Raw genomic sequence first — 12,659 nt, 5'->3', positions numbered from 1 at the left:
ATCACTCTTTCTCCGCGATTAGAATCCTTCGTATCGAATACGCGTAAGGCGGGGTCATACGCAAGGGTCGATTCTCGTAAAAATCTATTCTCCAGAGAGCAGCACAAATGGCAATATGCAGATTGCCTGTGATAACAACATATCTGGGCTCATCTTTGATGTAGAATATATAAGCGAGTCGGATGGAAATTGCAAATGAAGGAAACGAATGACCGGACGCTGACTACCAGTGGCAAAATGGCTTCAACTCGTCCCTTGGGATGGTTTCGCTTACTTCAGTTGAGGTCCTATTAAAATTTATTACTCGCTGGAGTGATCAACTGCTTTTATTATGCATATATTATTACATTTAACTTCTCCTACGGAAAGTGCATCACCAAAGGCATGGTTACACTTAAACCGAAGACGGACTCGAAGCGCGAGGAGGCGAATCGGTTAAACATGGGGGTCTCATAACGTGGTCCGTCCTTGTCAATAAAAAGACGGCACAATATCATTAATTTAATTGAAGTCCACCATTTTCACACCTTTTCAATTTCATCACATTTGCGTGCCAACAATAGTAAAGATGCTCATTCAAGACTATATATAATTTATTAATTTTTCATGATCACCTATCAGATAGGTTTTACAAAACTGAATTAGTAACAATCATTACATATAACAAACATTACAAAAGGTAAAACCAGTGTCAGTAATGGTAAAACGTTACATTAAAAACTATAAATATACTTTAAAAAATCTAAAAATCTATCTCTTAATAAATAAATCTTATCAAACAATGGAGGGAATATTTTCAATTATGTTGAAATGAAAAAAAAATCAGGACGTATGCATGCCTTAAAGTGGAATGGTTGGGCACACATCAAGCTCACTGAAATCTTATCTTATTAGAGTAATTTCACTTACACACTGATGACCCAACGTGCACTTTCCCCAAGTCATTATCCGTCATTATCATAAGTTCAATCAAGGACGGATGAAAAATACTGATGCCGTTCTGTAAATCAGAACCATTGATATAATCAATTAATGATAAAAGCTATCTGCATATTGCGTAGGACATCATCATACGACTGTGCTAGAACTATCACCATTATTTTTGTCATTTAAGTACAATAAATAGCTTTAAAATTCATACAAAAATATCAAACTAGCCTAGCATACGTATCACAGTTTTTAATCGAAATTTCTTTTCTAGAAGATCATTAAGTCACGGTTAATCGCTCTTCCTTCTCCATAACCATTGCCTGATTATCCATCAATTAGTTGGTTGCAATTTTCTGGGAAATTTGGCGCAAACCATCCACTGCAACTTTCCTAACGGTGCGTTCGTGTCACATGACTATCGACGTCATCATGACATCACCATCATCATAATGTTCATCATTGCCCATAATAATATATCATCAATGTAGAAGAAGTCAAGTTCATAACCATTCGAACGAAAATAGTTACTGCAATGCAAGAAAACATTAAATAATGCACAGGAATAGAAATCGCACATATAAAACGCACACACACGCGTCGTCTACTATGCATACACAATTCAACACTTTGCAGCTCTCTGAACGACGGAAGAAGATAACATCATAAATGAAACGAAAATCCAGGCACATCGACAGTTTGGCACATCTTTGAGGATCAAAACAGTTCAGGCGTGTTCTCTACTGATAAAACTAAGATTAATACATGTAATTTTTTGTCGGACGGGCCTGAAATTCCACCTTGATGATTAAAATGTGCAGATCTATTCAATAAAATGAAAGAGCACTCAGAACACGACACAATCAGGCAGCTAGCTATGGCTCAACTCTGCTTGGAAACCACGGAAGGGGAAGCAATCGTGAACAGTGACTAAACTATGAAACGACATACGTGTGTCACTAAAATGAGACTAACGTGCTGGGTTTAGAAAAAGACAACGTGAAGGAAGAGATAAAATGACAGTTAACTACTGGTGTTTTTTTTGTACGAAAAAAGATTATGAAATATATATAAAAGACAATGCTAATCTAAAGAAATACATTTTAAAAAGCACAAAAAAGAAAATTAGCTAGTAAAAATATAACACCTTTTTAATGTGACTAAATCTAAAAGAACAACTACCGTATCGTGTTTTAAAATAAAAAAGATAAAAAAAATGTTAAAGGGGGCTTGTTTGCAACATCGGTAGGGGTGTTAGTAACTAAGGTTGAAGCATCACACCGGCCTTTCTCCTATTCCATGCTCGGTCACAATCTATCAAACGATCGTTCGAGTGGAGTCGCAAGTTGTATCAAATAAAATGATCTAAATTGTCCAAACTGCTTAGCACTGAACAACACCAGGTTTGAAGTAGCGAAAATGACTGGAAAAGGAAATGTAATCAAATTCGTGTTCAGCATGACAGCGTCACCGATACAACAAACAATCAACCATGCCTTCCAACATGCAAGGCTCCCATACATCAGAGTTAAGAAGTATACAACACTAATCGTTCTTTATTTCATGGAGATTAGACATCGTTTTGGGACTATTTACTTAAACTAGGAAAATAAAGACTTTTTTCACGGGCAAAGTACGATTGTTAATAGAAATTAAGCCGTCATTCATTTTATAACTTAGTTAACATTTTCGCAAAGAAACTGAAAAATAACCAAACAATCTCTTATAGAAATTGTTAAAATAATCGAAAAAATTCCAAAACACGAATAAATATATAAAGGAATTTTTAAAAAAAGTTTAAATAAATAAATGTTTAAAACAGCGTAGTTAATCTTCTTCTAATAACAGACAAGTTCTCATTTGACGACTGCCTTCTTAAACGACTAGCACGGTTTTCATGCAGAGGTGAGCCTTAGCTGAGCTGTGATTGAGCTGTGCCCTCGTCAGAGCCCCCAGCCTCGGATTTACTACTGTCCAGCCATAGACTAGTATTAGCTATAGACGACACATCAGCCTGATCCAGCGTGGTGATGCTGACAGTGCTGGTAGAACTGCCTACAGAGGCCCCTGGTACTATCTTTAAGGAGGGCATGCTATGGCTTTCTTTGAGAGCACGAGCTGGATTGGTCCTGTTGGAGACGGAACCGGCGGAGTTCCGTTCTACCGCCCTGCCTGGAGGGTGGGGGCCACTGCCTAACACGTAAATGTCGGGGTCTCTGCCGCCCCTCCCTCTGCCTCCACCTGTGACATTTGAGCGAGGCACTGGGTGGGCGTCTTTAGGTTGTAATGTTAACAAATCTCTTTTATCTTTCCAGGAAGAGGCACTTGAATACTGCACTTTTGCTGCACGTTGTTGCTGTCTCCCTTCAGAGCCCATTCCTGGGGCCGCTTTGGGTGCGCGACTGCCTAAGGGATACTTCACATTGGGTACGTTTGCATTGCGTTTAGGAACTGCCCCTGGAGCAGGGCCTCCTGGGAATGACCGGTCAGCTATAATGAAGGACACAGCTTTTGGGATCATCTTTGGTTTGTCCAGAGGCTGCCCCATGTCCTGAGGACTTTGCTGACCCACAGATTTGGCCTGTAAATAAAGGTCAATAATTATAATTGGAGTGAAATTGTGTTTAGCCAGGGAACTTAAAACACATATACATACACATATACACATATACACAGAGAGAAAAACACATCAAATGATAACGATTGATTCACAACCCCTCAAAAATAATGAGAAGCAGTACACTAAACAGATTGACAGAGGAAAACTCTCAGTAAGATCAAGGACTCATGATAAAGGAATGCAGCAAATAATTGTGGAACAAAATATAATTCCAACTTCTGACACCACAGCAGGGTCCTAAGAACGGATGCTTTTGCTTACTCAATATTACCCCACATCTGGCACATATTGTTTTTGAGCAGTTTGAAAAAATATTCTTTTAATCATTTCAACAAACAGATTCCTCGGTGATATTTCCAAGGCTACCACTTTTATCTGCGTAAAAGCAATGTTCAAGTGGCTTGAGGGTTCCTAATGACCTGCACAGCATTTCATCTAGAACTGGAGGTGATGAAGCGTCAGGCACCCAAAGACACTAAATAACAATACCATAACGCTAAGATCATATTTTGCCAGTCTTCCAGATCTGCTTTTTTTGTACTGATGTGTTGATTTTTTATGAGCAGTATCAACAAAGGTCTTCTCGGGTTTCTCTTGTGAGTGTTTTTTCTAGTTAGGTTTAATCGGCCATCACCCTTCCCCACCTGGGAAGGAAAATTGACTTCTGATGCTGGAGTCTGGGTGCCAAAAACTGCAGCCTACTGCGTTTATAAGACCAAATACCATTTTAATGCTGACATTCTAGTCTATAGTTCATGATCTAAAAACACTGTACTTGTATCTTCTCTTCTACTGTTTGGAGCAACTGAAATATCATTCCAGATGCCTAAGGTGCTTGTAATATATGTGTTCTTTGCGGTTCATTGTGTATTCATCCTGTATCAGATGGAACTACATATATATTGATAAGATGGACACTACTTGACTCTATCAACTCTGAATTCTATCACCTTTACTGCTATGTTGAGAATTCAAATATTACACTATAAATAGTTCTGTCTGCCTACCATGTCATCACAAAGTTTCTTAAATGCTTACACCAGCCCATTTTAACATTATATTGCATGTTTAAAAAATGTTCTACACAAAGACAGACTTAGTTCTCTCACTCCACAGAAAACATCCACAGTTGTAACTTTTAGACTAGCAGTATGGGGTGACTGTAATCACCCTCTCTGACCTGCTTAACCCAACACCTAATCCAAATCACATTTTTGCGGCTTCACCCCAGTGTCAGAAATACAAGTTCAACCCAAAACCAAAACCCATCTTCTCTTAATCTACTGTGGAAAATGCTGTTGATTACCCAAAATCATGTCGAACACCATGAATTCCACATATTGGGTGACCTTTTCAATTTGGCTCCAATTTCTTCATGTTTCTTTCAAGTTTACAAATTGCACATTATATGCTGAATTAATGAAGCCCCAGGAAGTACATTTCGATTAAGAAGCTCTGTTAATGAGATTGTTCTTAAGCTTTTCCTTATTCGCCTGCTATCCGTGTAATGCAACCTTTTTTGACCTGAGGACATAATCATACATTACAACAAGATTCTTTAAGCTTTTTTGCCCTTTTATGTGGCTAAAGAGATTACTCTCCTATTTGTACAGAAGCAAAGGTACTTGACATTCTTAACATCTTACAGAGAAACTGTTTGATCTTTTGAGAAGAAAATAAATATTCTATCTTTTCTATAAACCAGGTCACATTGACCTAATTTTGATCTTTAACTTACAGTAAAATGATGGTTACCCAAGTTGTAAAATGGTAATTTTTTCTGATCAATCACACTTACTATAAAGTGTGCTCAGGATAATGTTCTTATTTACATTTCTTATTATGAGAAAAATCTATTTTAAAAAAAAGAAGCATATGCAAGCATGCTCTGTAAGCAAAATTAACACTTATTATTATATAAAATAAATATGTTCATATATCTTTGGTTCTCATGGATTAAGGAGTTCTCAGATACTAATTAAGTACTTTTCATACACATGACTAGCTGGACTGCATTGAATGAATGAAACAGCAGGAATAATAAACAGCGTCACTGCCTACACGCATACCAAGTCAGGTAACTAAACTGCAGCCAAAGAACTACCCACTGGACCGACAAATTCCCTGGCTGTGCGTCACTTGACTTCATTAATTTTAACACGACTTTGATTTGCCAGAAATCAAATATCCAGAAATGAAATTCACCCCAATAAAATAGTTAGGCAACAGAAGACTGGGGAGAACTCTTGATTTAAGCATTACCCAAGGAGATGTCCAACTGTTATATCAACACCTGGTGCACAGACAAATGGACAAGAAAAAAAGCCCAACTGATACCTGTTGGTACAAGAGTTTTAATGAAAAGAACATCTGACCTTCTGGCTTATGTTGTAAACTTGGCCAAAACCCATTGGATTCAATTGGACAACACTAATTCTACATGGAACAACACATGGCTAGTGTATACCAACATGGGTCTAGCATACTAGGAAGGTGCTAGTGATTTAACCGATTTAAAGCCAGCTTCCATGTGGAAAAGCCTTCAGATTCCCCCCCCCCCCTCCTTTTTTTCCAGCAGGTCTGGAGTTCATGTTCTGAGAAAACAACATCATTAGAGACAAACCTGGCTGAAATGGCAAGCCTGTTAACTTTGGCTCGACTTCATGCTCAGCACACGCAGGGGCATAGAAAACAAGACAGAGTGCATGTTCCTTTAATTTCTTGAAATACACTGCCCTGTAGGCAGCAATCAAAAGTGGCAGTGTTGTTAGCTTAGTTAGTTGATCTCAGTCGAGAATTTAAGACCTTTGTATTATGGCTGTCTGTAGGAAACTGTTTTTGTCTCAAAAAGTTCCGCCGACAAGCTTGAGTGAACACTGTTTCAAACAAGTCTTTTTCACAATAATATCATTTATGACATAATACGTTTCTTTTTTTCTATTACTGTCTAACAGTATCATCATATTTAGTGAGTACTTATTTACAAGTCTTACTTTAGAAGACATATTTCATTAACGGTAATAAATAGTTACTCCACACTCTTGTTTCAGGAAGGCATAAAAAGTGTCAAAATATATGACATACCACATTGATATCAATCTCAAATCTGGAAGAAACAAACAAAGACAAAACCAACTACTGCTTATTTACTGCAGGTTCTTATGAGTTGGTTGCAGAAGTCAAATTGAGCCTGCCTCAACAAACATGTGCTTGCAATCCAAATACATAAAAAAACACATATGTGACTATAAGCAGCCAAAGAAACGTGCCTCCACTTCACCTGCCACCAAGAGAGCTGACCCAAGGGGAGCAATGTCATGTACACTTGACTGCTTCAGGAGAGGAGAAAAAAGGCAGTGGGCCATGTCTGTTTTTTCTTGTCTGATGACTTTAAGTTATACAATTTGTTTCGTGTATTTGACTTAGCATGTTCTCGCCTCCTCCAACACTGCCACCACTTCACCTTACAACAAAAGAGCAGACCCCAATGGAGCAACGCCATGTTTACTTGACTCTTTTACGGTGAAGATAAGAGAAAAAAGGAAAAGAAACAATCCCTGTTTATCTTAAGTCTGTTGATTAGAGAGGTTATGCAATTTCATTATGTGGCTTTGGCGTTTCCCCCACATAACAAAAATCTAGAGACATTTCAATTGAACATTCCCAGGAAAAAAGGAGTCAAAAAGGAAAAATCGCAAAACACTTAATGAACAGCTGTTTAACGAAATTCCGATCCATAATTCGAAAAGAAATCTTCTGGAAACTATTCAGTACCACGACGGCAACTGCCAGATAGTCGAATCAGGAGCCCTGGCCCTGGTTCACTATTCACTACTGCCAAATTCCAACTACAATTGACATTTAAAACAAAATTACAAGCTCTGTTCATGTTCCATGCCCAGGAGGTCAGGATCAAATCAGCCTCCACTTAACTGCATCAGTGAACTAGGCACAGACATAAAGAAAGGGTAAGAAAAAAAAAAGAACATGTTCCCGGATTACTGATATGCCTTTCAGCCCAAGCAGAACCTGAATTGGAAACCAAAGCAGTGATGTGATGAGAACTCTGGTCTGATTAGAGAACTCGTGCAAAAAGTCAAGATCTGAGACTAATGTTGAATGTAACAATCAGGTTGACAGCATCACACCACTAGGTTAAAGTTACACTAACTCCAGTTCTTTTTCTCTCTTCATCATGCTTTTTTTTTTCACTTCTCTCCTGTCAAGGGATAGATTCTGACATTTGGTGAAGAAGTAGTGATTAAAGCTGAAATGGTTTGGTTTCTGATAGAAAATGTTGTCAGACATATGTAGGAACACGATTCCAGCTGTTCGAGGCCTGATAAAGCTTGTTACTTTTTTCTGCTTGGTTTATTCAGGCAACAAGAGATGCAGCAGGTCCGTAGATTGAAAACGCTAGTCAGACTTGTAGTTTTTCTACTCCTCGGGCTGTTCCGCGGTGGAGGTCTGTTGCTCTGAAAGGCTCTGATTTCTGCCTGGCTTGTTGTGGAAAGTTTCCAAAATTAGCCAAAAACATGGGGCCAAATGAAAAAGGAACCAATGGTATCTATGAAGCTGATTATTTAAGTCTAGACAATTACAAAATCTTTCACACCAAAACTGACACCTGTTTCTGATATTTATATTGGCAGATGCACCAGTAACCTTTAAAAATCTTAAATCATGTTTTAAAGACTTCAAAGTATTACTATGAATTCCATAATATACTAAACAGGCTAATATGCTGATAGCAAATATATCTATAAGACAATTGTTTCAGCTGAACACATCCGAATTACCCTGTTACAGAACAAACATTTTCTCATCGAACTAAAATAACTTTAAATCTCGAGGCATTTCATGTTTAAAGGTTACAAGAAAAACAACTTCTCTAATAGAAATAAGGATACAAAGCACCTTTGAAGTTTACAACTTCCACTTTTTATAGATCGTTCCCTAATGTGCAACCCAAGTTTCCTCCCACTAACTTAACCCAACTGGAAAACTGTCAAATGTCCACTGATAACCCCCTTCCCCTTATAATTCCCTATAAAACATACATTGTTCAACCTATGTTCTGGTCACCCTAGAGTGCAATTGTATCATGTTTATTTTTTTGCTGAGAACTGGTGCAGCCACAGAACTTATTTTGATCTGTATGTTACCTGCCACATAAACAAGTTTATTATTGAACAGGTCTTTCTCATGTTAGCTCAATGAACTTGTGATTTGAAAAAGATGTCCGTCTTCACAGAAGTATTGCGAATCATCTGTTTATGATTTAAACGAGACACAATGACCTTGACCTTAGTGGCATATCTACGCATTGGGCCCATGAGTTAATAATCTGAGATTAATCTAATACTGTATTTCTATTTGATAACCTTCAAAGAATTTTAGAAGGAAAACAAGGTCAACCTGTTGGGTCAAAATTTGGCCCCGACGTGGGAAAAACCTGCGCCTCTGTCGATCCCTCTTAATTACTTTAATGTTTGGGATCATCACCTTGTGATTATCAATGTAAATATTGTAAAAAAATATGCAAAAGAAAAAGAAAAGAAAAAGTTAACCATTAAGTAAATGTAAAGGAAGATTGTGCGATTTCCAGCCTTGATTTTGGCAAAAAAACTCTTTGAATTATAAAAATGTGTGTCTAAAAATTTTTGTGCCAACTGAAATATTCACTTGGGATGTGTTTTATCAGGATCAAAAAAACTATTATGCAATACCTGAGATTCTGGTTCTGGCTTCAAAGACTGCAATCTCTTGGGTCTGCGCAGATTAACTGGGTTTTGGTCCTTCTGCCTCCTTCCGCCATTTTGCAATTTTTCATTCTTCCTGGGAGTGGTATCGCTTCTTCGTTTCCCTGCTAAATGTATTGGCACATGCTGGTTTATCACAAACCGTGTTGTATTCGCAGACGACAAATTTTCCACTGGAACAAAGTCAAGAGTCTTGTTAGTCAGCGAGGCCTGTTCTTTTGGCAATGCAAAGCTATCTGCGTAGGACTTACTGACTTGGGCAACTGTTGGTTGCTGAGGGAAATGTGAAGAAAAAGGTTTTGGGGAGACAGAAGAAGACCCCAGGAAGTTCTCAGGTCTTCGCCTGTTTGCATTGTTCATAGGTGGTGGTTTGGGTGGCAGTTTGCTATCACTTTCTATTGTTCCTGCAGTTTTATTGAAGTCTAAGTCATTTTGAGCAAAGTCATCTGGAGCACCTTTCTGTTTATTTCCGACAAATTCAAAACCATTGTCGGCCATTTCTTCTTCAACCGGAATTGCTGCACCTCCAATGTGAGAATCAGCAAATTGTTCATGATATTCACCCGTTTCCTCCCCTTGGTTTTGTACAACTTCAAAACTGTCTGCCCCACCTGGTACCATTTTATGATCATTTTGTAGAGTAAATTCCCGAGAATTTTCATCCTCTTCATCTTTCTCTTCATGAATTGCTGTGGTTGACTTGGCAGCTGAGGATCTTGTGAAATTTCCTAGAATTCAGAGATTATGAAAAAATTACAATGTTTTCAGGATTATAGGGATGAAAACTTATCTTTTTTAATCTAAAAAGACCAAGTGTTGTTAACATAGGTAATTAAAAGTATAGTCAAAATATATTATCAAATGAATTGCGTGTCTGTATCTAAAATAAATTAAATCTACACCAATTATGACTTACAAATTAATAAAGTTACTATTACTACAACAACAATAATAAACAGCATATGGTCTCACTACTACATGAACATTGCTATTATATTTGTTTATACCTTCCTCTGTAGACAATACTATGGATACGAGATGCTGACACTTATTTTAATGACCTAACCAAAATTTTCTTTTTAATTCAAAGCAAAATATAAATCTACAGCAAAACATATTAAAATAATAAAATAAAAAAGTCTTAAAATCAGCAAATGAAAATGCAGTACCTCAAACACAATAAAAAAAGTCATCATAAAGCACCCAGATGGCACCAAAATAAATCAAACAGAAGTCATGATAAAATTAGTCGAACATGTAAAAATATCCCCCTGTTGGGGTCAGTTTGGGTTACTTCAGACCAGATAGTTACTAAATTACAAAAGTAATCAGCGGTTTCACCCCAGTGGGCTCACTGTGGAGCCAGAGCTAGCTAGAGGATTAAGAATGATTTAGCCCCAAGGTGGATAAAGGTTGAGCAGAACTATTAAAGGTCATCTGGATCACAGTTACCACCCCTGACAGAACAAGATTCCAACCAGATAAGGTTTCACTAGGAGTTTTTTTTTCATGCTTTGGTATATAGCTGTACATGAGAAACAAGGCTGCAAAAAAATTAACAAGTTGTATTATATATGGTGTTTTTCAATTCTGGATGCTAGATGTCATTTGTGCACAGTAATGTGCGACAGAACTTGTGGCTGAAAATTTTATTTTGCACTATACTAAGAGATTTTCAGCCCCGTGAGTCAAGTATAATTCTACAACTTGCACAAAGCTTGCTATACACCAGACTTTTTGCTTGGATAAGTTTATGAAAAATGTAACAAAGTTAACTGAGCCTCATATAACACTATTTACAGTTGAATAGATGTAGCTAACCACAAAATAAAAAGGAAAATGTAACAAAAGTCAAAATCTGCCCTGTAAAACTGAGATTTTAAACCACAAGAAGAACTTTTTACGACTGAACAGTTTGTGTCATACACTAAAAAAAAAGAAAAAAGTTACATTGCAAAATTGCACTGTATAATATGCTCCTTTTAGGTAATATAAAACCATTTTTAAGCTTGAATGAAACACTTTAGAATATAAAACTGAACTATGTCACATAAAACCATGGTTGGAAAGGTTTTGGTACGTATTCAAGAAAATTGATGCTATAGTTGAACTATTGAAATTAAAGGTGTGCAGTGTAAGATTTTCCTGTGGAAAAAAACATACTTAACAAATTTTCCTGGGGTAGACGGTAATTTTTTTCACCGCCTAACCAACCTTTGATCCTCTTTTCCAGACACATGCAATAACACTGTGACAATTGAGAGAAAAGATGGGCTTAAGCCTGTGTTTTTCAAATTATGCCATTCCCTTCAAGCTAAATTCTCACATTGACTTCCAGATTGCACGAGATTCAAAACTGTGTCAAAATGGTTGAGAAGTGGAAAGGTTTGTTAGGGAGTGTCAAAATTTATCAATTTGGGATACATTGATGCATGCCATTTATTTGTTTAAACATGATAAACAAGTTTACAACAAGAAGTGGTTTCTGTACTTATTATGCATTTAAAACTTTCCATTTTGTCTCTTTAACATGATTACATTCTATGACCTTATGCTTACAACATATAAAAGTAAGAAAATGTATTAGCAGGCTCAGCATAAAAGGTTGAAGAGATTCAGTAAATATGAGCTGTAAATTATACTTCCTCAAAGAAAAAATAAAAAGAGGAACAACAACAGGCACTGTTAATTTTAAATTAGGAATTAATTAATCAAAAATAAAAACAAAGATAAGAACAAGATACTGCAGAGCACAAAAATAGATAAATTGTTGCTGCTGATGTTAAACTAGTATTGTTGTTGCCAATTACCAGTGTGACAATGACCACGATCAAAAAGTAATACACTTTATTGCAAAAGACGGTCCATAATTTTTCTCCAGAGAAACAAATAAATAAAGGCAACGACAGATATTAAATTTACCTTGGTTTGAGCTCAAAAGTTTTTCTATTGAAACAACAAACAAATATGAAGTGACACACATCAAATATAATTTGGTTGAACAGTGGCACTAGTTCTTTTAATACTAACACCAGCAATGGAATGAATCAATGTGCTACTGTTACAAAGAAATGGAATGAATCAGATATGTTACTGTTACAAAGAAAGAGACTGTAAATATTTTATCATGTGGACACCGAAATTAAATAAGAAGCTGCAGGAGCCATTTGTCTTTGCCACAATGATATCAATATATTTTATGTGCCAGCCACAAATGACTGCATGAGAAGAAGATGAAATATAGGTGCCAATGTCAGCAGCCTTTGATATCTTGAAATATCATACCACTGCTACTTAACAGTCAAGATAAAGTTACAGTTATTTGACAATAATGACACAGTTTTCAGATG

The 12,659-nt window shown here is 36.8% G+C and overlaps 1 protein-coding gene across 6 annotated transcripts in view; it reads right to left on the bottom strand.

The window, feature by feature from the left end:
* Window positions 1-575: 575 nt before the first annotated feature.
* The window catches only part of LOC106162140 (uncharacterized), a 67,248-nt gene continuing 55,164 nt past the window's right edge, over window positions 576-12,659 (bottom strand). For all 6 annotated transcript variants that reach the window (XM_013539285.2, XM_013539288.2, XM_013539286.2 and 3 more), the window contains 2 exons: window positions 9,277-10,037; window positions 576-3,508 (listed from right to left, as the gene is read on the bottom strand). In XM_013539285.2, the coding sequence (XP_013394739.2) occupies window positions 2,840-3,508; window positions 9,277-10,037 (1,430 nt within the window). In that variant the 3' untranslated portion in view covers window positions 576-2,839. The remainder of the gene's footprint in view (window positions 3,509-9,276; window positions 10,038-12,659) is intronic.

The sequence above is a fragment of the Lingula anatina genome, chromosome 1, assembly GCF_051362555.1.
Source record: "Lingula anatina isolate TDL-2025a chromosome 1, LinAna3.0, whole genome shotgun sequence".
NCBI classification, from domain to species: Eukaryota; Metazoa; Brachiopoda; class Lingulata; order Lingulida; family Lingulidae; genus Lingula; species Lingula anatina.
The sequence above is the reverse complement of the archived record's forward strand: the minus strand, read 5'-3'. Positions and strand labels throughout refer to the sequence as shown.